Source organism: Cibotium barometz, chromosome 19 (genome assembly GCF_041138505.1).
Source record: "Cibotium barometz isolate CiBa-2024 chromosome 19, ASM4113850v1, whole genome shotgun sequence".
Taxonomy (NCBI): Eukaryota; Viridiplantae; Streptophyta; class Polypodiopsida; order Cyatheales; family Cibotiaceae; genus Cibotium; species Cibotium barometz.
The window spans coordinates 50,706,508-50,733,917 of NC_141064.1; the positions used below are offsets into that span (position 1 = coordinate 50,706,508).

At 41.7% G+C, this 27,410-nt stretch overlaps 1 protein-coding gene across 6 annotated transcripts in view; it reads left to right on the top strand.

Moving 5' to 3' along the window:
• Positions 1–15,352: 15,352 nt before the first annotated feature.
• LOC147628717 (kinesin-like protein KIN-4A) overlaps positions 15,353–27,410 on the top strand; it is a 40,688-nt gene continuing 28,630 nt past the window's right edge. For 2 of the 6 annotated variants that reach the window (XM_086813951.1, XM_086813952.1), the window contains exons 1-16: positions 15,854–16,290; positions 16,397–16,583; positions 17,558–17,704; positions 20,144–20,296; positions 20,417–20,676; positions 20,866–21,053; positions 21,239–21,363; positions 21,453–21,489; positions 21,652–21,743; positions 21,845–21,958; positions 26,027–26,140; positions 26,238–26,342; positions 26,481–26,700; positions 26,794–26,891; positions 27,081–27,179; positions 27,279–27,392. In XM_086813951.1, the coding sequence (XP_086670077.1) occupies positions 16,401–16,583; positions 17,558–17,704; positions 20,144–20,296; positions 20,417–20,676; positions 20,866–21,053; positions 21,239–21,363; positions 21,453–21,489; positions 21,652–21,743; positions 21,845–21,958; positions 26,027–26,140; positions 26,238–26,342; positions 26,481–26,700; positions 26,794–26,891; positions 27,081–27,179; positions 27,279–27,392 (2,049 nt within the window). In that variant the 5' untranslated portion in view covers positions 15,854–16,290; positions 16,397–16,400. Of the gene's footprint in view, positions 16,584–17,557; positions 17,705–20,143; positions 20,297–20,416; positions 20,677–20,865; positions 21,054–21,238; positions 21,364–21,452; positions 21,490–21,651; positions 21,744–21,844; positions 21,959–26,026; positions 26,141–26,237; positions 26,343–26,471; positions 26,701–26,793; positions 26,892–27,080; positions 27,180–27,278; positions 27,393–27,410 lie in introns of all 6 variants that reach the window. The other 4 variants (XM_086813948.1, XM_086813953.1, XM_086813949.1 and 1 more) reach the window with 4 other exon arrangements.

Here is a 27,410-nt window from a genome sequence, read left to right on the forward strand (position 1 = left end):
TCTCTAGAAAGCCATGACTCAACCTTCTCTAAAGATTGGGGTCTCTCTTGTGCCTTACCAAGGATAGTGACTTTTTCCAGTTCCTCTCCCCCATTCTTGGAGAACTCCTCATGCACCTTTGTATCCTCGACACATTTTTGTCCCTAGGCATCTACTATATAACCATGCTATTCTTTCTATCCTGATAACGCTTTTTCCTTAATCATTTTCTAATGCACTTCCCTTTTGGTGATGATTTGTTATTTGAGCTTGTTGATGACTTTGATTTTCTGAAGCACCCACAATAGTCCCAACTCTTATTAAAAGATAGAAGTTAATGGATCCTACTTTTTTGAGTCCAAATTAGTATACTTTGTACCCTGACTAGGGAATACATTGATTGTTGATAACATGTGCATCTAGTTTTCACTAAAAAATCACTACTTTCTACTCTAACTTGATAACCCAACCTTGCCTGAAATTCCCTTGAAAGGTGCAAGCACAACAAGTTTCCTTTACTATTATCACTACTTTCTACCTCAACAAGTTTCCTCTACCTCAACAACCTAACCGCACCATCAACAAAACACCTCGACAAAATATCTTCACTATATAACCACATTCCACTCTCAAATAGTCTGAATGACTCACTTTCATGCAATTCATTATATATCTATTTGTAAGAGCACTTAAATAGACTTAATATTTTAAAAAAATCACATAAGACAAATAATGTGTGCAAATTATGGTTAAGGCACAGCTATGGTGGCTTAAAGATAGCCATGGTTGAAGCGTAGAGAGACAGAGAGAGAGAGAGAGAGAGAGAGAGAGAGAGAGAGAGAGAGAGAGAGAGAGAGAGAGATTTGCACGATTCAATGAGTATTTTATTCATTTATTAAAACCTCCACCAAATACATGCTTTTATAGGCTTTTTAGCCTTATCTTTTGACTCAATCAAAACTAGACTAAGTCTCCCTAAGGAAGAGAGAGAGAGAGGATTTGCACGATTCAATGAGTATTTTATTCATTTATTAAAACCTCCACCAAATACATGCTTTTATAGGCTTTTTAGCCTTATCTTTTGACTCAATCAAAACTAGACTAAGTCTCCCTAAGGAAACTTCCTACACACTTGCATAATATCTAATCCTAAGAGGTTGTTCTCACACAAACACACACTAGTACATATTAGTACACTCACAAGGAATGTTCACACACTATGGCTACACGCTACCCTTTGACTTTGGAATGCATACAATGATAAATAACAAGAGAACATGTGTTGTCTCCAACATCCCCCCTACAACAAATGTTCTAATGCCTATGGATTGATACAATGCTAGATACACAGATGTTCTATCAAGTGATACATATCTGGATACATTAGAGATCTAATACCCATAGGTTTGATACAAATCTTGGTTGGAGGTTTCTTGTCAAATGTCAAGCCAAGAGGTCCTTGGTGTAGCAAGAGTAACCTGAAAAGCCCAATCTAAGTTAACCGTAAGATTGGCCTCTTATGGTGAGGCCTCCACTTCATCATCTTCTTCTTGATTATCTTTAACAATTAAAGCTTTGGTCTTTTGCTTCAAAAAGCATTTATCTTCCTTATGATTCTTCTTACCACATAATGTACATCCATTATTGGTTTTGTTGGTGAAACCCTTGGAGAAATTCCTAGTGTTGGTATAGCCCTTTTGCTTCTGCTTCATGAAATAACCCCCCCTCCCCCCCATTGTAGTTGGAGCTAGAATTTCTCTGCTTGATCTTTATTTCCTCCTCTAAGAAAGAAACTTCACTATCCACCAATTTTAACATTGGTAGATTTGTAAGAGTGGTAACAATATTACCTTACTCTTCATCTAGAAGACTTTTGAGTAAGCCTGCAATTGTGATTTCTTCATCTATGGCAGCTTTGATACTTGCCAATTTTGTTAGCATGCTTTTCATTGAGTTTAAATGTAAGGAGAGAGAGTCCCATGGTTTCATTTTTAGCTCAAAAAACTTTATTAGTAAGCTAAACTTGGAGCACTTTCCTTGTGCACCAAACACAATTTCAAGATGTACCCAAGTCTAATGTGATGTATCACACCCATCAATATGATGGATATATGAGTCACTTAATCCCAAGGCTGGTTCGTGCTAAGGGCTGAGCTGCAAGCAAGAGAACCACAGGAAGTGGTACGAGGGTAAGAGCTTCAACTACTCTTCCCTATTTGTGTTGGTGACTACACCCTCTACGGGAGGCACTGGCAAACGATCTCTGATTGAGGAGCTTTCTTCGCGGGAGTAAAGCTATAGGGCAACTATGCAATCCTATCGGACTGAAATTTTGGGGCCGAAAACGCGTTTCGGGCACGTCTGGACCTCCGTTTTTCAGAAAGCAGGCGATTTTGAGCACTGCGGGTAAGTCATCGATTCTCTGCAGAACTCTGTTTTAAGAACTGCAGGAAGACAGATTGACTGTGTAGACACTGTGGGTGCTGCAAAGAGGTCTACAGTTGCCATTGGGTGTATGTATGCACATTGAAGTCACTGGTTGTGACATTTGAGAGTACTACAGTACCGCTGTGCAGAAAATACAGCAGTTTGTGCTGAAAACCAGAGTGCAGTTTCTGGTAAAATTGTGTGTTTGGCAAGATGTCTAATGATGGCATAACACAGATTGTGGCTGAGAAGCTGGATAAGAATAACTTCCATGCTTGGAGGTTCAGGTTGACGAATTTCCTGATGGGAAAAGGTTATTGGGACTACATAGAAGGTGAGCATGAAGAGGCACCGGAGATACCCGACTGCTGTAGATGTGAAAGAGTTTAAAGACTGGAACCAAGGAGCCAGGAAGGTTATGTATTGGCTATCCATTAGTATACAGGACACCATGATTGGGCACATTCAGGATGCCAAGTCCACCAAGGAGGCGTGGGACACCTTGGTAAAGCTCTATGAAACAAATACCAAGGCACGTAAGATACAGTTGAAGAATGAACTTCATACTGTGGAGAAAAAGAGCATGTCTGTGAATGACTATACATTGAAGATAAAGGGTATTGTGGAATCCCTTGCATCTATTGGTGTGTCAGTAGATGATGATGACAAGGTGGAAGTCTACCTACGTGGTCTCGGGCCATAATACAAGGTGTTCAAGACGTCTATTCAGACTCGGGAAAACATTCCCAACTTTACAGATTTGGTGTCTATGCTGATTATCGAAGAGAAGAACTTGGGTGAAGACCAACAGTCTTCACAAGCAAAAACAGTTCAAAGCAACAGGCCTTCTACACGAGTTCAGGAAGAGGACGGGGTAGAGGAGCCCGTGGACGCGGTCAAGGAGGTGGCCGAACAGGTAATCAGAATTATGGCCAGCAGGCAGCAACAACAACAACAGTCCCAGAATCAACAACAACAACAACACACAGGTGGAAGAGGCAAATTCAGAGGCAGGGGGAGTCAAAGAGGCCGTGGAAATTGGCAAAGGCAATATAATGATGCACGTGAATGCTATTATTGTGGTAAGCTTGGACATGTGCAGGCAGAATGTTATAAGAAGCAGGCTGACATGCAAAATGGGAAAGTGCAGCAAAACAACTATGCATCCTCAAGCAGAAATAATGAGGATAATGAAAGGTTGTTTGTTATGCAGCATGTCATGAATGCCATGTCTGAAAATGTTGAAGCAGCACAAAAAGATAATGTATGGTATGTGGATTCAGGCGCTTCGAACAACATGACGAGTCATGGGGAGTGGTTCAAGGAGATGAAAAACCCGGAAAGACCAGGTTTTGTGGAAACAGGGGATGACACTGCTCATCCAATTGCCCATGTTGGAGATGTGCCATTGTCTATGCAGGATGGCAAAGTGAAGTACTTTGCAGATGTACTTCATGTACCAAACATAACAAAGAATATGGTTTCAGATGGCCAGATGATTGAGCAGGGTTTGCAGGTTCGGTTTAACCCTGATGGGTGTTATGTTTTTTAAAGACAAGTGTAGGTTGGTTGCAAAAGGCAACAGAGTGGGCAGAATGTTTACATTGAATGTAGACATGCCTGAAATGAGTGCTGCGATGTTTGCAAATGGTTCAGGAGTTGTTGCAGACACAGACATATGGCATAAAAGAATTGGACATGTAAATGTGCAGAGATTGAAGTCTATGCAGACAAAAGGAATTGTGACAGGGCTGCCAAAATTTAAAGTGGAAGGTATGCAGAAAATATGTAAAGCATGCCAATTTGGGAAGCAAACAAATCATGTGTTTCCACGTAACAGATATGTGAGCAGAAATGCACTAGATGTTGTGCATTCAGATATATGGGGTCCTACGAAGACCATATCTATGGGAGGCTGCAGGTATTATGTAACTTTCATTGATGACCACACAAGGAAAGTGTGGGTATATTTCATGAAAGAGAAGAGTGAGGTGTTCACTCACTTTCAGAATTTCAGAGTTTTGGTTGAAAAGCAAACAGGGAAATATGTCAAGTGCCTAAGGTCAAATGGAGGGGGAGAATACTTCTCCAATGAGTTCTCTGAATTTTTGAAGAAGAATGGTATTCGGAGACAGTTTACATGCAGATACACTCCGCAGCAAAATGGAGTTGCTGAGCGGAAAAATAGGCACATTGCTAAGATTGCGCGAGCATTGATGGAAGAGAAGAATATGCCGCATTGCTATTGGGCTGAGGCTGTTTCTACAGCAGTATACATCATGAACAGGGCTCCAACTACAACCATACATGATGTAACTCCAAAGGAGAAGTTTACTGGCAGAAAACCAGATTTGTCTCATCTGAAAGTCTTTGGATGCATTGCATATGTGCATGTGCCAGATGAGTTGAGAACTAAGCTGGATCCGAAAGCTGAAAAATGTGTGTTTATTGGATATTCCCTTGAGCAAAAGGGATACAGGTGTTATAACCCTGCTACACGTGAGTTGAGGGTAAGCAGGGATGTTGTCTTTGATGAGATGAGTAGCTGGTATGCTGCTGAAAAAGAAGCTGTTGGGGCTGATGTGAGTGGAAGTGTGGTTGCACAGAATGCAGGTCAACAATCACAGTCTTTGAGTGGACCAGGAGAGTCCTCATCTAGTGGGTCTATTGATAGACCATGGAGTGGTAGGCTGCGTCATAATACCAGTCCTGCAAATGTGATTAGTACATCACGTAAAGGAAAAGAGAAAGTGGTTGAGCCCCTTGGTATGCCTGACAGTTCTGCAGGGCATTCTCATGTTGATGGAGAGTCTAGTGGCTCAGATATGAGCCTTGATGGGGAGCTTGGGATCCCAGCTATGAGAACACCTGGTGTAAAGAAGGCTATGGAAGCCATGAATAAAAAGCTGTTTTGATCAGGGAGAGTGAAGAACCCTGTGCAGAGATTTACATATGATGGTTATGTGGCACATCACTATGCATATATGGCAAAGGTTGTGCAGGTTGTTGAGCCCACATGTATTGATGAGGCTGTTGGAAATGTGTGTTGGGAGAGAGCTATGGATGAGGAGACGGATGCACTATATGGAAATGAGACTTGGGATTTAGTGCAATTGCTTGAAGGCAAGAAAGCCATTGGATGCAAGTGGGTGTACAAAGTTAAACATAACAGTGATGGAAGCATAAACAGGTACAAGGCTAGATTGGTAGCCAAAGGATATGCGCAGACATATGGGATTGATTATGAGGAAACTTTCAGCCCAGTTGCCAAGATGGCAACGGTGAGAGTTGTGATAGCAGTGGCTGCGTCAAAGCAATGGTCTTTACATCAGATGGATGTAAAGAATGCATTCTTGCATGGGGATTTGCAAGAAGAGGTGTATATGTTGCAGCCACCTGGTTATGAGGATGTGGGTCACCCCGAGCATGTTTGCAGGTTGAAGAAAGCCTTGTATGGCTTAAAGCAAGCACCAAGAGCATGGTCTAACAAGATTTCTGAATATCTTGTCACTATTGGCTTTCATGTAGCCAATGCAGATTTCTCGCTATATGTGAGACATGGTGATAGAGGAGTTGTGCTTGTTGTCATCTATGTAGATGACTTGATCATTACGGGGGACCATGATGCAGAGATCTTTGATGTAAAGATCTTGCTGCTTAGACAAAAATTTGAGATGAAGGATCTGGGGGAGCTCAGATATTTCTTGGGCATTGAGGTGATTAGGTCACCACATGGTATTGGATTACTGCAGCGACAGTATGGCTTGGACATGTTGTCCAAGTATGGTATGACAGGCTGTAAGCCTATTTCTGTGCCATTGGATCAGAATGGCAAGTAGAGTGCAGATTCAGGAGAGATCTTGGAGGATCCTACTATGTATAGGCGCATAGTAGGAAGTTTGATCTACATGACGATCACCAGACCAGATTTGAGCTATGCTATTGGGTTGGTGAGTCAGTTTATGCAGGTTCCACGGAAATCGCATTTGGATGCAGTGAGACGCATACTGAGGTATGTGAAGTCTACTTTGCATTGTGGACTATTCTATGAGACTGGGACAGAGATATGTGTACATGGGTACACAGATGCTGATTGGGCTGGTAGTATCTCAGATGGATTCATGTTTTCTTTGGGGAGTGCTGCTATGACTTGGAGCAGCAAGAAGCAGCCAACGGTTGCTCTATCGAGTACAGAGGTCGAGTACACAGGAGCTGCTATGGCAGCATGTGAGGTAGCTTGGTTGAGAAAGCTACTTGCAGATTTGGGTCTATCAGTGGATAGACAAGTTGTCATTTTCTGTGACAACATTAGCAGTATACAGTTGGCCAGGAACCCAGTCTTTCATGCTCGTACGAAGCACATAGAGGTCCACTACCACTTCGTCAGAGAGAAGGTCTTGGCAGGAGATCTTGACCTTGTTTATGTCAGCACAGAGGATCAGGTAGCTGACATCTTCACCAAAGCATTGGGTACAGAGAAGCTCCGCAGATTCAGGGCTTCGCTTGGTGTACATGAGATGGAGTTGAGCTCGAGGGGGAGTGTTGAGATATCGAGCTCGTCTAGTGAGGCGGTGGCCACTGATGACCCGCCTGGGGGATAGGCCCCACACTTACACCACTAGCATGGTTGGTGAGATCTTGGGTGATATGCGGCCAGTGGGATGACAGGCTGTGTGACAGCCATTCTAGAGACTGGCATAGTTATAGCGCCAGCTCATTTAGTCGGGTTCACACTATAGAGAACCCGTGTATGTATTGGTTGAGTACCTTTCATATTATGTGTACTCTTATCTTGTATATGGTGTGTTGAGTGTTGAGTAGAGAAGAAGAAGATTTTCGGCCTCTCACCTTGTGTGTTCTCTATTAGGGTTTTGTGAGTGTGTGTGTGTGCTTGCAAGAGCTCAAGCTCTCTTCCCCCCTGCATCTTTTCATAGCGGAATTATCAATCCTCCCCACAACAAAATCTTTTACTCATCGATCACAAAGATGTGATCAACATTAAGAACAGGGGATGTTAACCCATTCTGAGATTAATAGACGATGCCTTTAATAATCCATATCAAAAAGAAAATATGCATATACTAAAAGGATGTATGATTAGGCTATAAAGCAATGGTGTCAAAATCTACAACTTGGATGGGCTCGTGTAATTGTATGACAAAAGACTTATGGTGATTCCCACTCCAAGAGCATGTGGTAACAAGCTAGGATGAATTTCCAGTGAATGTACTTCACACATGCATTATGAGATTAAGCATTTTATAAGCAATAGCCCACTTATGAGCCTCGGGTGCCTGGTTGACCACATTTTAAGTGTATGCCTTACATATAAGTAAGATTCTCTCATAATATAACATACTCTCCCATTGTGCAATTGAGTGTGTGGAAACACTTATGGCCTTGTATATAAGTAAGTTTTTCTCATAATACAACACACTCTCCCATTATACAATTGAGTCTTGCACTTAATTCTCTACTCTCTATCCTTATGCTTGTATAGCTATCCTAGGTGTGAGAGAGGAGTGTGTGGCTATCCAGTGGACAATAACCAAGCTAGTGTGACAACAGATTGGGAGGAGTATAGCAATGTAGAGCTCTTTGAAAGAAGAGAGGGTTGCATTCATTATGGGAGGCACGTTGGTTAGTTGTGTCCCATGGCGGTATGTTTAGTCTTGTTCTTGTCTTATCTATAAATGAGAGAGAGCAGAGAGTTCTAGAGAGAGCTAGAGCAGGCTATAATAGAGAGTTGGTCTAGTTCCAAAGATGTTAGTCTTGTTTTAAAATAAGCTTAATTATTATGGGAACATACAATTCACTTCAATAATTTGGAACATACAATTCACTTCAATAATTTGGAATATATGGGAACATACAATACAAAGATTTTTTGAATAAGCCTCAACAATGTTCAAGCATGTATATTATGTTTAATCTTTGCACCTTAAATTTAATAACTATTTGACCTTTTTTTTTTTAAAGAGCAAAATGTGTTCCATCCACATGCAATAAAAAGTGGTGGTATGTGATTGAAGTCACTATTGGGGAAATCCAATGTAAAAGGAGTTTTGTATAAGTGTGTGAACTAGGCTTTAAATAAAGAGGTTGTTGTGTGTGTGAACAATCGCTAGTGTATAGATTTATTTATGTGTGGGAAAAACCCCTTAAAAGGATCTTATGTAAATAATGATGTGTAAAGGTGACACCTCTTAGGGACACTTAGCATCACATCTTGTGACATGTGTTGTGGTGGCAGCATATGCATACACCTTGTAAAGGGGGGTCTTTCCTATAAAAGGACCAATATTATAATGTAAAGACCACCTTCTTGTGAAAGGCTGTATTTCCTATAAAAGGACCAATATTACATTGTAAAGTAAAAATGTAGTCTCTCATGCATCGTGCTCTTTAGTTTAAGGTTGATTTTATGTGTAGATTTATATGCCTTCTACCTTTTCTATCTTTTCTTGCCCCATGGGCCAATCAAATGTCAACATATGGTATCAGAGATGTCTTGTATCGTTTCTTGTTTGCCATTTTGCATGCTTGTTGGCTAGCTTCACTCTACTCCTATCATCTTGCCTACCACAACCTAATCCACCCTCTCAAGCTTCTTCGTTTTTGAGGTGGCCCGTTGCTTCCGCTACGTTCAACACCAGACCCATTGTTGGTCTAGCTACTCTACCCAAGGTGAGTGTGTCATATGCTAAGAGCGAGCAAGAGGTGAAACACGGGGCACCCACCTCATTATCTTGCCATTCTTGTACACTGGTCTCATAAATTTAGCTAGATATCCTTGTCTTGTACTACCACTAGTCTTGTTGGTGCTTTTGAGGTTAGGCTTCTCAGGCCCTTGTGATTCAATTAGGTCTTAGGCTTGTCTAGTTTCTTTAGTCTATACACACACTTCTCTTAGGCTTGTCTAGTTTCTTTAGTCTATACACACACTTCTTGTGTTACTCCATCTCATTTCCCTTACTTGTGATGTAGTAAAAAGTCATCCACTTCAACCTCTCCATACACCATTAATCTTCTATGAAGTTCCAATTATGGGAGAGTTTTGTTCATGGTCTCATCCTCACCTATAAGTGTGTGAACTAGGCTTTCAATAAAGTAATTCTTGTGTGTGAACAAGCACGTATTATGTACATTCATTTATGTGTGGAAATAACCCCTTACAAGGATCTTATGTAAATAACGATGTGTAAAAGTGATATGTCTTAGGGACACTTGGCATCATAACTTATGACATGTGGCATGTGTGGTGGCATAAACACACACCTTGTAAAGGGGGGTCTCTCCTATAAAAGGACCAATATTATAATGTAAAGTATGTACTTACAAAAATGTAGTCTCTCGTGCATTGTGTTTTTTAGTTTAGGGCTAATTATATGTGTAGCTTTATATGCCTTCTATCTTCTCTGCCTTCTCTCACCTTGGCCCAATCAGATGTCAACAATCACACCTCAAAATAAGCTCCTATTTCAAGATGACAATGTCAAAGAAGTGATGCCAAATATCACTTAAATGAATGTTGACGGTGGGCAAACTATTAAAAAGTTTCAACATTTATAAGCCATCAATGATTGGTGTTAAATAAGTATAACATAAATGTGGAACATAAATGCTACAAAAATAAACATAATTTAAATAACTAATAAAATACTAATTGGTTCTTATCACCAATTACGAATCACCCCAAAATCATCAACCATCAATGCTTTTGAAAAAAGTTGATTTTGAGTAGATTGAAGATTGAAGAAGCCATATGCATCATTGGTCGATGTATTTTTTGCAAACCCAATAGGAATCATTATGCTATGATGAAATCGGATACATTGATGAGCAATCTAGAACCAAACATGAAGAGTTTTAAACTTAGACATATGTGTGGACTCAATAACTACTTGTCCATGATAATAGAAACTAAATATCTCGCATGTAATTCCTACTAGTGTGATTAATGTCAGCCCCATTTCCAAATTTGATTGATTTGTATCCTTGATGTCACTTGAATGTTGAAAATTGTCAGAGATGATATCTCCTTCATATGCGCTTAGTTTAAGCTAAAAACTTTGTGGACTATAGAATATCATGTGTTCTACAAACTTCTTTTCCCAAGTTATGCTCAATGGGCAGTTTTTTTTGGTACCCAAAAATTGGAGTAGCCGAAGCTTTATTCTCACTGACCATTAAGAATTCAAAGCTAAAAATTTGTGGAGAAGATTTAGCAATAGCATGCATTAGATTGCAAAGAACTATCCTAGATCAAGAGAAATCTTTTTTTTTTTTGTACAAGCTTAGAGATTGTTGATGAGGGAAGCCAAACACATAGGCCTAAAAAAGGTTTCTCTGATATCATGTAAAATTTAATGGTGGATGAAGGTGTGAGATCACTAAGCACAAGAAATATAAGCCATTTCATGAACTCATAAGTTGATAAAATAAAATGGGTTGAAAAAGGTGGTTTTTCTTAATTGAAGAGTTACAATTCATAGCCTTAGGAAAGGCATCTAGATCCTAAAACGAGACTCTTGTTTCACATAATAGGATACATATTAAGAGATTTTTTTTTTCTACAAGCTTAGAGATTGTTAATGAGGGAAGCTAAACACATAGGCCTCAAAAAGGTTTCTCTGATATCATGTAAAATTTCATGGTGGATGAAGGTGTGAGATCACTAAGCACAAGAAATATAAGCCATTTCATAAACTCATAAATTGATAGAGCGCAACAAGTTGGAAAAGGTGGTTTTTGTTCATAGAAGAGGTACAATTTATAGCCTTAGGAAAAGGCATATAGATCCTAAGAACAAGACTTTTGTTTCACATAATAAGATACATATTCTAATGTTACCTAAGAACATTGACTCAAGGTTATACTGTTACAACTTGATAGTGCCACAAACACACTAGATTTTAACATGAGATGAACTTTTTAACGAATCATGGACCATGGCTATTGAAGATGGCATGCAACTAGCTTAAACTATGACTAAGTCAATATCTATATAAGAATTTCCTTACCTATAAATTCACCTTTGAATAGAACCATCACAACTTGTTAGCCTTTTGGTAGGGTATTGAGATGGTAACCACTTCGACTTTTTTTATATCTACTTACATTTATTTTTCATTATTTTTCATTAAGGCTATGTAAGACTAAATGGAAGTTGATAAATAACATTAAATAGTGTTAAAGTAGTTATTTAGGTGGCATGCAAAAATAAGGCTTTATGTAGGAAATAAAAGGTACCCAATTAAGGAATCTCATAATTGGTGTGGGACATTCTTTAATAAATATAAAGTGTGAATAGTTTGCATGACATCAAAAAAGGTAGGCAAACAAGAACATACTTTTGATCATCATGAAGAGGCCCTCTTGGTGTTTTAGACAAAGTCAAAGTGAGAGCTTTCATGGTAGATGGTGTGTTAACATACTCATTGGCTTAGGTGAGGTTATTATTCATAGTAAATTAATGGTAAAGCTAGTTGTATTTTTACATTTAGTCTAGGTCTTTCTTGGAGAGAGTTTTTTGTTTTTGGACTAGTGAGTCTCAAGCTTACATGTGGTGAAAGGGGAGATTTTAAGGTTTAGAATTAATAATACTTAGCTCAGTCTCATATGTTTCTTTTATAATTCCATATTTTGTGTAGCCAAAGATCTTTTAAGGTTTATAATTTGGGAATGCTTGACTTTATGTGCACTAAGCTTCTTGAGATCATGAACACTTAGTGGTGATGTTAGCTATTGTCATGTATGTGCACAAAATCTTTCGTGAAAAACTCTTAAACATATTATTGTTTAATATCACATATTATTAAAAAGTTTGTGCTGAATTGCCACAAACATGAATGCGTACAAACAAATAATCAGTTTTGCAAAAAAATGCTAGGGACACCATGAAAACAACTCCCTAAACCTCAATGTTTATACAATGGCCATAAAGGTTTTCAACCATGGGAACAACAATATGTGCCGCATACCTTGGGGAGAAAAAATTATGGATAAAACACCTTTTGCCACCTTAAAAAAATGCAAAATTTACATGCATAAACTTTTAAGGTAGTCACAAAATTTACTAGCCAAGCGCATAGACCAATTGTTAGGGTGTTTGAAGTCCATGCATGAGATCGTCATAGATTTGGTGCCTTTGTAAAGATGGGGTGTGTGTATTTATAATTCGTCAAACTAAAAAAAGAAGAAGATGAGATAGTCACATAAATGGGAGGATAATCGTGGACTATCCAATGAACTATAATGTTTCTCACTACTTGTGCCCATGATGTGTAAGAAGAGCACGGGTAATGGAGAGCTCACGTTTTAGATCATCTATTTAAAGCTATGATGGTTAGTGCTCACATCCTTTTGAATATGCAACTAGATATGCCTAAACTATTTGAGGTGAAACATATCTTAATTTAGAGGTGGGCTAGGATTCCTAACCATGGGTAGCATATTAATCTTGCACCTTTATTTCGTAGGTGAAAAATGTTATGCATTTAAGATTTTGCTTTCCTTACGTTCCTATTTTGTGTAGTACACTTCTGAGTTTGAATCAAGGGTCCTACGCTTTTGAGTTTGAATCAAGGGGTCCTACTTGGTTTTGAGCTCTATTTAGATGAAGCATACTTAGGGATGGTGTTTAGGTGAAGCATGCTTAGGGTAAGTGGGCCATTTTTATGCACATCTTTCAAATCTTGATGGCTTTTTCTATGGGTAGGGAGATGGAAAAGGGAGATTCATCCACACGAGCTTGGGTGTACTTTTCAGTGGAAAGCTCCTTCCACTTGAAATGTGTGAACACTACCAAAATCGATGGTTCTCTTTTACAAATATGAAGTCATGAACAGCTTCAAGATGCTACATTGATGATCTTCCCAAAGTTTTAAATCATTTACATCTCATTCAGTGGGTAAACAATGCTTTTGGAACACTAAATTCCAACCAATGTCCATGCGACATATCATGGATATTCTTGGAGCATTCCTTTTTACCATGCTTCTTCTAGCCCTCTATTTTGAACTTTTTTTGGGGTTTTTTTCTTTTTTTTTGGGGGGGAGGGGGGTGTGTGTGTGTTGACAAGAGAGGAGGACATCTTCTGTTATGTTGCCCTCTTTCCCTTAGGTCTCCTTAAGAATCATTCATAAATAGCTACACAAGGACTAACCACGAGTGTTGTTCTAAGTGTACATATTCATTGGTCCACCAGTTCTAAAAAAGAAGAAGCAAGATTGGCTATAGAAATTAGATGCCACTAGGGTACAGTCGAACCCAGTACCTTCATGATGTGAGGCATGGGCACTTCTTTTGCATGTAGTAGCATCTAGTTTTTGTGATTTATATTGTCTATTCAAATAGGGTCTTGACCAACCCAAGTCTTCAATTTCAATGACTAAAAACATATAGGTTCTTATAGAAACCTTTGCTCTTGGGGGTACCAAAATTTGATGATCTAGCTAAAATGCATGATTTGCAATTAAGTGCCTTTGTAACAAGGTGGGCCTTAGTGGTATGAAATATTTGCTGAAGGACTCATTGAAGAAATTTGGTGTTCACATTATTCTCGTTGTCCTTAGCATGTTTCTTCTTCTTCTTCTTCTTCTTCTCTCTCTCTCTCTCACATATATCTGTTCTTCTTCACAAATATATATATATATCTCTAAACCATAAATTCTTTGGGACAAGGTGTTGGGCCCTAGTGGTATGTAATATTTGCTTGAGGACTCTCTCTCGTCCTCCCAAGTCCCCATGTTTTTGTCTCTTTTTAACTATATCTCATTTGTGCTTCTCTTCTTTACATATAGACTAGTGGGCTAACCCGTGCTTCGCATCGCACGTATATAATTCTCGGCTTGATTTTTTCAAATTCCTAGAGTAATAGGAACCTACCTCTCCACATTCAAATTGTCTTCCGAACCTCCAAATTCTTGCCACATAAAAGCTTCGTGAAACTCTTATTTTAGATAATATATAGATATATAGATATACATATATAGAGGAGAGTATATAGGGAAGAGAAGAGATAGAGAGAGAGAGAGAGATATATAGAGAGGATGGGAAGAAATTCTTTACATATAGCATGGGAAGAAACTCTTGTTTCAGACATGGTCTAACGGGTGGCAATCCGTTCGAGAGGAGCCTGCCCGATTGAATGCCAGGCCGTACGAGGTTGCCCCATGTGAAGCATAATCTCTTGAACTTTGAGTCGCACCACATGTAAACACAGAAGACTTCAATGCATCGCCATCGCCTAGCCTCCTAGAGGTTAATGCCTGTATATGTACAGTGCAGAGCTTTGTTGTTGGCTGGCACTGGGCTGGAGTCTGGATAGGCGAGCACGTATAAGACGACCATTTTTGAGTTGGCTGCGCACGTACGAGCCGCCCGTGCTGAGAGTCTCTTCAATCGTTGTTGAAGCAGTTGTTGACACACACACAGAACGCACGTATGAAATGTGGATGTGAAAAGATGATGCATATGGGCATTGGCAGCTCGCAAATCTAAGTAGACGATAAAGGGCATTTTGTAATTACGATCTTCTTTTGTTTCTTCCCCCAAAAAAAAAAGGAGACGAGGGGGCCGCATAGAAAACTGAATAGAAAAAATGATCCTTTGTTTTGGCGTAGTTTTTACTGCCCCAACAAGTCTCTCGCTCTCTCTCTCTCTCTCTCTCTCTCTGTGTCTCTGTCTCTGTCTGTGCAGAGCAGCAGACGACGACACTACTCTAAGAAAGGGCCGTTTTTGTAATCAAATTTTGGGCACTGGACACACTCCAGGTTCTCTACTTAGATTGCGTACGCAAACTCACACTCAAAGCGTACGCAATTGCTTTGCATTGTAATGAGAGAGGGCTACCAACCAGAAGAAGAAAGGCGTCGGTGGATTGAGTAAACCAAAGCCATGCCAGCAAAAGCGAAAGTAGGCTGCTGGTTGCTTGGTTTTACACACACACAGAAGGTTGCGTAGAGTTTTTTCATGGGAAAAAGTTGTGGCGCATGTGCATGCAGACTATCACAGAGAGAGAGACAGAGAGAGAATTGTGCAGTGCAAAAGGAAAAGGATCGCTTTGCAAGCATACTTGGCTTAGTAATTGATTAAATTGGTTTTTAACAATCTTTTCAATGCTTTTGGAAGTTGGACGTGGAGACCTGAGGCCACACCACTGTGTGAGCCAATGCACAGAGAAATTGGTGGTTGTGGTGGTGCTAAAGTGGGGGCTACAGATCTGAAGGCCACAGCCGGAAGGGCCCCAAAAGGAAAGAGAGAGAAAAAAACACTTTCCCCCCCCGCCCCCCCCCCCCCCCCCCCCTTTGTTTGTTGGCATCGCACGCATAACTAACTGCAAAAGCAACAGAAGTGACAGCACAGAGAGAGAGAGAGAGAGAGAGAGAGAGAGAGAGAGAGTGTGTGGAGCAGTTATCGCAAACGGCAATATTCCCACAGATTTTATCGCACAGGTTGCTCCACCAGAACGCCTCTTCTGAGTTAACGTGCCTTTGCAGCTTCCGGGGCCTCCATTTCTAAGCATGTGGATGGCGTTTCTTCCCCTTGCCTCTCTCCAATTACTGAATCTCCTTCTCTGCACTCTTGGGTTTTTCCAACTGAGAAGTTCCTGCTCCTTCGGTTCTTCACAGTAAAGACAACTGCAATCGCTGCTCTCTTAGGGTTTTCACAGCGAGGAGACCTGCAATCTCAGCTGTTCCAGGGTTTCCACAGCAGTGAAACGAATTTCTCCGGTTTCTGCCTGTGCAAATTACGGTGTCTGCCAATGCGAAGAGCGGAGTTTCTATTTGTGCAATCTCATCACGGCTTATCTTCGAAGTGAAATTTTTTTGATCATCTGCCAGTAGGTTTTCCACATCAGAAAAGTGCTGCTGCATTCAGGTTCTCACCTGAATCATCACAGTCACAACCTTGCATGGTTTCTTCAGCTGGATGGTGTCTACCTTGACTTCACTCGAATTAGCCCTAATCCTCACATTTTTGGCAGCAAGATGAGCAGCAATGGACATGCAACATTGGGCACCGTTGCTGCTGATGGCAACACTATGGCGGATAAGGATACTGTAGCAGCCACTCAAGCTGTCAAAGTGGCTGTCCATGTCCGACCTCTTATCTCCAACGAAAGACTTCAGGGTTGCAAGGACTGTGTCACCATTGTGCCTGGAGAACCTCAGGTTTTTCCCCTTCACTTCGATTCTTCATTTTGTGAACTATAAGACTTCTTTTTCTTGGTTTGCTTTCATGTTTTGGAAATCTGTGTCTGGAGTGGCCCCATGGATGCAACAGGTACTACTTCTGTTTTAAGTACTCCTTTTGCTTTGCCTTTTGTCCCTCGTGTTCTCTGGAGCCCCTGCTCTTTCTTTGTTTAATATAATCCATCCTCTAGAGTCACAAGGAAGCCTCATATGGGCTTCTCATTACAATGCAGTTTGATTCAATCTCTAGACTTACAGATTTGCCATAGCTTGACTATCGTTCTTGTTTGAATGCCCTGAGTTGGGATGCCATTTGGTGTTTGGTCCTCAGTAACATGGGTATTATTATCCTTTCCTTTCCCTTCTATGCAATGGATGGATCGAGGGAAGATTGTTTGGCCTAAAATGTTTTCCTTTATTTTACTTCCAAAGTGCCTCTCTCAACACAAATATTATGGAATTTGTAAGCTTGCACTGTGTTTATGTGCATTCTGTTCTTGAGCATGACAGAAATGTACAACGTGTGCTGCGACAGTGAAACCACTCATGTTGAAGAAGGTTCCCTAGGAGAGGTTGGTAAGGACCAAGAATTGATGAGACCTTTGGTTTCAAAATCCATGAGTGGACTGTGGGATGACCAGGATTTGGACATTACAGTGGCTGCTAGACAAGGTTGACTATGGGGCTACGAGGACTGGTTGGACAAAATCTAAAGAGCACACATATTCTTACTTTCTCTGCTTTCTTTTCCTTTAAAGACTTTGATAGAGTAAGTAGTAGAGTCACTGTATGGATGGGCAATGCTGTGGGTGACATGCCAAAGCAGCACCAAGCTTTAGATACTGTGGCTTGTTTTAGTTTCACAGGCTTTTAAGAATTTTGTTTAATTGTTGAAAACACAATCTACTTGATTTTCTTTTACTTTAAAAAGCTGAGCCTTCTTTTTTTGGCAGGTGCAAATTGGCAACTTTAGCTTCACGTTTGACCATGTTTATGGAAGCACTGCATCTCCATCATCAACAATTTTTGAAGAATGTGTTGCACCACTTGTGGAGGGCTTGTTCCATGGCTACAACGCAACAGTCCTTGCTTACGGGCAGGTCAAATCACATACTTCATCACAAAACGAGGGTTATCTTTTTTCCAGTTTTTTGTGTTATTGTTACCCTTCATAAAGTGATGAAAAATGAAATAAGAAGACAACTGTAATGGTTCACTTTCTAGTGCTGCCTTTGGTATTGAAGATGGGATGGTCTGACCCTGTTCATACTCAAAGTCTTCCCTACACAGGCCAAAAAATCTTTAGGATTACAATAAAAAGATGAATTTAGAAATGTCGTGTTTTGTTTCATGGATTCTTATCCATGCTAGCTGTGAAAGTTTTCAACATTGTCATCTGTTGGAGCCACAGACATCACTTTAGTGTTTTTTTTCCAACCTTAGCCAACTTGGGCAATCCAAAAATTGTCCAACCCATCCAGTCAAGCAAAAAGAGAAAATCAAGCAAATAGCTTCAAGTTTTTGTTAAACCTCTCTAAAAAAAAGAGGAATGTTAAACCCTTTTATGCATCACACATGTACGGGCTTCTTCATCAATGTTTTATATTATTCACCATATCTAGAGCAATTTCTTGTCTTTTATCAGTACAATTTTTTTAATGTTGAATAAGACGATTGGCTGAAAAAATTGTGTTAAGGCTGGCATTCAAGTGCTGTACTTTTCCTCTTGTGGCTCCGTATCGGGTTTGACTGCTTACATGTTTCCAAAGGTTTAACCTGTTTTTTGAAATGATTTGTGCATCTTCTGAGAGGGCTTGTTAAGATTAACACAAAGAATGCTCAGAATTAAGGTGTTAAGTGCTTTAGTGGTTGGCTGTTCCAGGGCATTAGCTAGGGACTAAAACTTCTGCCTCAAAGATGCTTTTTGACTGGTGTTCATTTCATCATGCATCCTCCGTCTGGAGGCAATTGGAGCTTCATGTTGATGTTGTTTATCACCGGGCAATAGGGAGGGGCCTGAGCTGCAAAAAGAAAGCTTTGGCTAGTGCTTGAGCCTCTTCTTTTTACCAAGAGAAGGAATGTACATCTGCAAATACAGATAAGTGTCCCTTTGATGACGTATGTGTCTAGGGGGGCGGGGGGGGGGGGGGGGGGTGGTTATCCTCCCTCTGTGGTTGGCAGCTATTAGAGGAAGGGTATATGTGAGGGGATGGGGGGAAGCGACATTGGGGGCGTGTAGTGATCCCATACACCCCTCCACATCGGAAGGGTCTACAGCTTCAGATGTGTAAGAAAGCTTCCCTCCATTCTTGCATAGGGCTGGTGCTGCCTCGGAGGCTCTCATTGGCTGCAGTGTAAAATAGTTTTGCACAGATCTTTGGAGTTTGTGGAGGGCGCTTGTCTCCTCCAAGGTGGTTAGAAATGTTATGTATGATATGTACAATATGTGTTTGAAACAAGTATGGAAAGTACTAATAAGATAAGGTACGCAAAGTACGTCACTCTTTTCTAGTTTGAATAGTATGAATTTAAAATATGATATATTAGCATTAAATGTACACATAATGAGTGCAGGCTGCATGGATGAGGCGTAAGGTCTAGAACAAACAAGAACTTCAAAGTTTACATAGAAGCTTGTCATTTTGTGTGGACCATGTTGCAAGGGGTCAGCAGGTCTTGAGGTCCTCCTCAGTGGCATCATGATTCTTGTGACAGAGAGAGAAGACTGCGGGGGAAGGTCCTTGGAGGGAAAGCCTTGTGAAAGTGGGATGGAGGAACACCCACAGTGGGGACCTGCTCCAAGTCCTCTGCCAAGCGCTCCAGACATCCATGGAGTGTGGACGAAGTCTCTCCAGATAGAGTGAATGGTCTCCGTTGTTGGGTTGACAGTGCCCTTGATAATCTCACTAGACCGCCAATTATGCCAGGGTGTGATGCTGTTGATGAGCTCCACCACTGGTCTGGGGGGTCCAAGCCACCATTAGGAATGCGTCGGCAGTAGTGGTGATGAGAAAATGGGTGAATTAGAACACGAGACCCACTAAACCTACTGTGCCTTTGGGCTGTCGTAAAGGCAATGTTGCTGGGCGCCACTCTGATCACAGAGGGCAAGCGATCAGCCTTTTATAGGCTACCAACCACAGGAAGATTTTAATCTTCATCAGCCAGAAGCTGTCCTAGAGCCTCTTTCAGAAGTGGGTGAGGAAGAGGCAGAAGGGGAGACATACAGCGGGCACATCAATGAACGGCTGTTGCAGGTGTGCTGTCAATTCTGTGTAGCTAGATATGTTGGCCCAGTTTGGCATAGTACTCAAAGAAGAAAACCGTGGGTGCTTCGGCAGGGCTGTGGGATGCCTCCAATGTCTTTTACCTGTGTCCTGGGCCAACAGTTGTATGAGTAAGTTCCCGCGTACATGCCAGGACTATTCTTATCAATTCATGAGGATGTGGTAGAGTTGTCCTTGCTATATGCATATATTTATGTAGGTAAGCACATGTGCATAGATCTTTACCCTTCAATGTTTCTGGTTCACTTGCAGACAGGATCTGGAAAAACATACACGATGGGAACGGGATATACTGTAGGGGGGAATACGAATGGTGTTATTCCTCAAGTGATGGATTTGATCTATAAGAAAATGGAAAGTTCAACAGGAAAACTAGAGTATCAAGTCCGGGTTTCCTTTATTGAGGTAAGAGGAAACAGTCCTTTTGAGCCTTACTGGAAGGTTTTCAGCTGATTGCTTGCTTATCTGAGCTACTTGTGTTAAATTTGTTCCACTCTTTCTTATCGATGGTGATCTCTTTTGCAGATTTTAAATGAAGAAGTTCATGATCTGCTGGATTCAAACTCTCCAACCACTGCCCGACAGGAATTGTGTGTGAGTTTCTATACAAGGCCCACGACTCCTGTAAAATCCACTATTCAGATACGGGAGACAACAAGTGGAGAAATTACACTGTCAGGTGTAACGGAGATTGAGGTTAATAGCCTTCATGAAATGGCGGCACTCTTAGAGCAGGGATCCCTTTCTCGTGCAACAGCAAGCACGAATATGAACTCACAATCGAGGTTTGTGTTTGGTTTCCCAGCAGCCCTTTGGACAAAAATTCACACTTATAATGCCATATTTTAGTTAAGAGGCTGGCATCAAGTCAGTATAATACCATTTCTTAGCACATGAGTATCATGTTTAAGTACTTGAATGAAAATTATACTGATGCATTTGGCCTCATTAACTTTATCTGTTGTGTTTTCTAGTCGATCGCATGCCATCCTTACGATTACTTTGCAACAGCGCCGGAAATTGGACCTCCTGGCTAATGGCAACACCTCATTACTAGAGAATTTCCATGATGATTTTTTATGTGCAAAGCTACATTTAGTGGACCTGGCTGGTTCTGAGAGGGTTAAGCGCACGGGTGCTGATGGGATTCGCTTCAAAGAAGGTATTTTATTGCTATTACTGTTTTTGGTGTGGATGCGTTTCTTTTGGATATGTTTGATCAATTTGACACTTTTTTTCACTTTAATTGAGCTTTTCAGGTGTGCACATTAACAAAGGCCGCGTTTCTTAGTTTTGGATATGTTTGATCAGTGTGACACTTTTTTTCACTTTAATTGAGCTTTTCAGGTGTGCACATTAACAAAGGCCTGTTGGCTCTCGGCAATGTTATAAGTGCCCTTGGAGATGAGAAGAAGCGCAAAGATGGTGGGCATGTCCCTTATCGTGATAGCAAATTGACACGTCTTTTGCAGGTACTGTGGGTTGCGTTGATGCATTGAATTGTATCTTTTGTTGTAATGTGCATCTTGTTTATGTAATGCATGCCTTGTATGGCCTCCAGGATTCTCTCGGAGGCAATAGCAGGACAGTAATGATTGGTGAGTGTTATGTATCAGATATAATTATAGATCAAATGGTTTCCATTAGTGTATACGTCAATTGGATCAAATAAGTTTGTTAGAACTGCATTTGAAACGCGAAGATCCTTCGCATGTTGTCTAAAAGAAGGGGATATGTGGAATGTGGATTTGTGACTGCAGCTTGTATCAGCCCGGCAGATTCAAATGCAGAGGAGACTCTCAATACCTTGAAGTATGCCAATAGAGCTCGAAACATACAGAATAAACCAATAGTAAGATTTTACAGCTAGAACTGCCTTCATATGAACTCATAGGAATCTGGCAAGTGTGTTGATCGTGTTGGAATTAAGCAACATGGTTGTTACTTTTCTAGGTAAATCGTGATCCCATGGCAGCTGAGATGCAACGAATGCGACAACAGCTGGAGCTACTGCAAGCTGAGCTCATGTGTATTCATGCTGGAGGTGGAGCATTGGAAGATACTCATGTAATTTCTGTACTTTTTTGCCATATGTTTTAACTTTTAGCACATTTTGTGTAGTATGGTAGTGCTATGTGTGAACAGGGCTTAACCAAGGGTACTTTTTTCCCATGTGGTTTTTTCCCTTGGATATCAAGTGTGAAAGGACACTCTACATATAATATTTTGTATTTCTATATTATATGGATGTGACACACATGCAAGGGTTGACTTGCATTTTGTGGCTACCACACTTTTGGCTCTCTCTCTCTCTCTCTCTCTCTCTCTCTTTTGGAGTTGTTATTCAACACGTCTTGTGTTCGAATCTCACTCCTGTCGGATAGATCTTCTTAGGTCTCTTGGGATTGTTCCTACGACATTAAAACAACGTTCTTATCATTTCTGTGTGAGCTTCTTCTTCCTGCACTTAACCCTAATGTGCAGGTTTCTGTGTGTGTGAGTCCAACACCAACAATTGGTATCAGAGCTTTGGAGGTTGACTCTCAGGTTTCTGCAAGTTCAGTCTCAGCAGGGCATTTGGATTTCCGTCGCGAAGGCCAGTCCATCCGTTGCCTGCGAAATTCCGCCCGACTGTGCTTTTCTGTCGGTTGAACAAGTTCCGCCGCCCAGTCCATCCGGCCGTCGTCGACTTCCGTCTAGCAGTTCAGCTCCGCCCACCTTGGCCTGACTGCGCCGCCCATACCGGCGGCACTCGGCCCGGCATCCCGCCGGTCAGCTCACAGGCACCCGTCGCCCAATCCTGCCTCCATACTCAGCAGCGTTAGTGCGCAAGAGTCCGCCCTGCCACACCGCTGCCTTGCCACCTGGCTGCACCGCTTGTCTGCATGGTTCTCGCTGCCGACTGCACATTTCCGCCCTTGCCTGCACCTCCGGACGCCGCTCCTTGTGGGTAACAGGACCTCGTCCAGCGCGCGTACTTGCAAGTCCAGCCCGTCACTCCATTCCAGCGCGTATACCTGCAGATCCCACGCCGGCCTGCAGCCTGACACCGCTGTCTGCGCCTGCTGCACGTCTGTACTTGCGCCGACGAGCTCGCGTGTGCCTGGCTGGCGCCCTATGTACTGCCCGACTGATACCTGTACCATCCGTACTGTCCTCGCTTGTAGGTACCTTTAATTTAGATTTTTATTTTAAGAAAAAAATAAAATAAAATTTGCAACCATTTTAGGGCAGGGCAGGTTCAACAACTTTTAGGGGTCTGCCAAAATTCCCCTTTGCCAGAAAAATTGCAGGTGGTGCCATACATGCTGTTTGGGTTGGAATTTGGGGGGTTTTCAAATTGAGGTCAAAATTAGCAAATTAAGCCTTCCATGGTTGCAAAAATTTGGGGCTTTTGTGAAAATTGGCCAATTAACTGCACATTGAAGCAATTGCAGTGCATAAAAATTAGGGCTTTTCAGATTGGAGCATGTAATTGGAGATTAAAGCAGTGATTTGTCGCATATGTATACACATTGTGTGTAATTGGACAATTTGGTGCAGGTTTACACTTGCTTCAGCTTGCAGACAAAAATTTGCACAGGACATTTGATTGCCTGGCAGTGCACATTGGTGCTTGGTTTGCTTGGAGGTATATTTTGTTGACATGGCTCAAAATGCTATAGATGTATTTGGTGTGCTCACCCAGGAGGACAAGTTGGATGGATCTAACTACTCCCTCTAGAGTTTCATGATTCGTAATTTGTTGGTAGCCAAAGGGCTTTGGGGCATCGTGTGTGGTGATGACACATGCCCACTTACCATACAGCCAGCAACGCCTCAAAGGAAAGATGCTCAAAGAGCTCCCGAGGTAGAACTTGCTCCCACACAAGAGCAGAAAAGATGGGACTCTAGGGATGCACAGGCCATGTCCTTGATAGTCCTTTTAGTGAAAAGGACTATTATTCGGCACATTTAGTCTTGCAAGACATCGAAGCTTGCATGGGACACATTGGAAGCAATGTATCAGGTACGCAACAACGAGGCTGCTGAACCCTTTGACGAGCCTGATCTTGAAGATCTAAGGGTGGGTCAGCCAAGATCAGCTGGGAGTAGCAGTCGGTGGTGATGGCCTGCACCCGAGGGAGATCTGATGCCACCACCCCATTGGCCTGCGAAGACGGTGCACTCCGTCCCTGCGGTTTTGGGGTTCAAAAGGATGCTTGTGCATGGTAGCGGTACTCCACTCTTTACACCTCTAAGGCCTCTAGAGTCGTACGGGCAGCCTCCATCTGTGCATCCACCCAAGCACTGTCTGGTGTCTGCTCCTAGAGGCACTGAAGTGAGTCTAGGCTACAACACAGGCTCCTCTAGCTCTCTTTGCCCCAGCCACTGTGTTGTTGGTGCTGCCACCGCTACAGTCCTCCAAAGCCGTGACCCACACACCGGAGTCCACCTGGGGAAGGCCCTGATGCACATGTATCCAAAAGTCAATCTGGTCTCTTGCCTGTTTTGGGGCATAGATGTGAAGAAGACAATCCCGGTCCTCCCCAAGAGAAAGCAACACCCATTGGGCAGTGGGCTCTGCCTGGAATGATGGTGCTGGAGTCCGCCACCTGTGTAAGGAGCGGGTTTCTGTCAGAGATGCAAGCCGCTGCTTGGTTTTCTTGAGGACCAAATCTGGGGTATGAGAAATTATGACTGCAGCCCGCTGGGAGAAGCTTCCTGCAGTGCATTGTCTTGCCTGCTGTCAAGTGACGTTCCTGAATTGTGAGAATGTCCAAGTCGTTTCTAATGAGGGCTCATTGAAGTTCTTCCCACACTACTATCTCGCACCAAATACTATAGGTGCTGCCCGTTCCATGAGGGGATCTGCATGACTAAGAAAAGAGGTTGCGGGTCCTGGAAGGCCTCTCCTAGGAACATGAGAGCAGCTTTGGAAAGGAGTAATCACAATCCATGTGAGGCCGCAATTGTTCAAGCTGAGTGTGGCTGCGTATTGATAGGAAGTTGCAACTCTGTGCTCTCGTGGGATCAGGTCTCATTGGGGTGAACCATGCCATAGTGGATATACGTGAATATCCTCTCTCGGCATCAAAGCTGAGATGGAAGAAAATAAATGCACCTCGTGGGCTTCCGCTTCAAAGGCCTCGAGCTCCATTCAACCCATCGATCAGGTCTGGCTAGAAAAGCCGATAGCCTGGCTCCTAATGACAGAAAATGTGGTTAACTGCTCTTCTATCTCTGTTAAAAAGTCTATTTGGTAAAACACTCAGAAGAACAACTTTTTCAACTAAGTAAACACCTTGGCAACAAGCAGCTTTGCACTTGTCCAAGCTGTTGGTGGAACTGTACTTAGCCTTGTGAATCCACGTCCTGCCAATGACTTTACAACTCATTGGGCAATTCACAATGTCTCAAGTTAGCCTTTATGATGGTCTTATACTCTTTTCTGTATCATGCATAGTCACATGGAACAGAAACAGTTGCTGTTTGAGAAACAGGAACGTTCTGAATACAGAAGACAGAAAGGGCTAGGAAAATAGGGATAAAATGAGGTGAACAGAGAAGGAACGTAAAGCAGATTGGAGGCTATGAGAAGTTTGGGGAAGATTAAAGCATAGTGGGCAATATTGGGAAAAACTAGTGAGTCAGGTCTCTAGTTTAGATTAGGAAATGGGCAATATGGACTTTTAGCTGGTAAAGTTTCCAGGTTTTTAGGCTAGAAAATGGCAGTTTTCTGTGACTGGCTGGATGCTTTCTTCCACCTTGCCTCTTTGGAATACTTGCTTGATGGCTAGGAGCAAGGGTAGAAGGTTTTACAAGCTGGCTACTAATGGGGCTGGAGATGAAGCTCTCATGCAATCACACTCCCTGCCACCTTTCATTGTGTCCCCAAAGTGAAGGGGACATTTAGTCCAAAAGGAGGAAACTGAGTGCATTATGTCCTGGTTTGCTCTCATAGTAGATGCCTACTTGGACCATGCTACTTGTTGTGAGATGCTGCAGCTTTGTTCATATATTATGAGACATTGCTATGCCTGTTGCATTCTGCTTTATTGAAACTGAAACCAATTTTTAATATTCGCAAATAGGGTAAGTTAAATACGTAGTGTCCTAATGGTTGGAAAAAGACTGATTCTTGTAATTGCACAGATGCTGAAACAAAAGATTGCATGGCTTGAAGCTAATAACGCAGAACTCCGGCAAGAACTTCAACAGGCACGTGATGGCTTGCAATTTTGTGCACAGCGCGTCCTGGATGCCCTGGTAAGTCATCTATCTCTATCATATTCAAAAGGTTCTTATGCGTTATTGATTTGTACCCTTGAGTTCCTATTAAGTTGCCTTGATAAATTCTGTGTAGATTGAAAGAGATGATTTGCGCCATAAACTTGACCTGCTACGCAGTGGCAAGACTTGGGATGAGATAAATGGCAATGATGGATATCAGGCATGCTATTTAAATGATGTGAGAATGTTTTGAATAGATTTATTTCTATACTAGTACAAAAATCTCTTCAGCATTTGGTCCTATAAATGTCAAACTGAACCTTCAAAAAACTTGAGATCAGCATAGTAATATTATGGTTTTGGGAAGTCTGTACAGAGTGTAGAATTGCTGCATGCATGCACAACAAAGATTCAGGAGTTGGAATCCAACATACATCAGATTGAGAATGCCAAATCAGAGACTTTCACATCATCCTTGCCACGGCCATTCATTACGCGCATAAATGGCTCAGTTGTGCACAATGGGGACTATTTGAAGCTGCATGAAGTTCACTCGAAAGATTTAGGACATATGATTTCCAGTACACCTGAAGAAGGTTGTCAATGCTGGTTCTATTTTATGTTGGCAAATGCATGCATGTGGTGACTGCCTGAATTTTGATTAGACTTCCATAACATGGGAATAGCAGAAGATGAAGCAGCTGTGAAAGAGTTGGAGCACACGCGTTTACAAGTATCTATGGACAAAGAGCTTCAGGAATTGAATGAAAGACTGGAACAAAAAGAGGTATGTTTGATGTCAACAAATTCATAAGCTTGCAAGCTTTCTTACAAATTCAGTCTTAAGAATGTAAAAAATAATGAGCAACATGCTTGCAAGATTTCTTTTGCATTCAAAGCAATAGGGATATTATAGGTTATTTGTGGTGTGGTAATGATGGAGATTATAGTTTCATGATGCTCGTAATACTTTCAGGCTGAAATGAAGACGATTGTCAAGCTCGATAACATCGTGTTGAAGCAACAGTTTGAGAAGAAGCTGTTGGAACTCGAGGAGGAAAAGAAAACTTTGCAGGTATCTATCTGACAGTCTCTTGATAATGGATTGTTTTGGATGGAACTCACAGCTGAAGGACCAAATGCTGACCCCAATGGTTTTTCATCTTTTGGTCAGATGGAAAGGGATAAGTTGCTTTTGGAAATCGAGAATCTTGCTTGTGTTTCAGATGAGCAGACTCAGAAAATGCAAGATGCGTATGTTGAGAAGTTGAAGGATTTAGAGTCCCAGGTAAGGTGTGGCCACTGG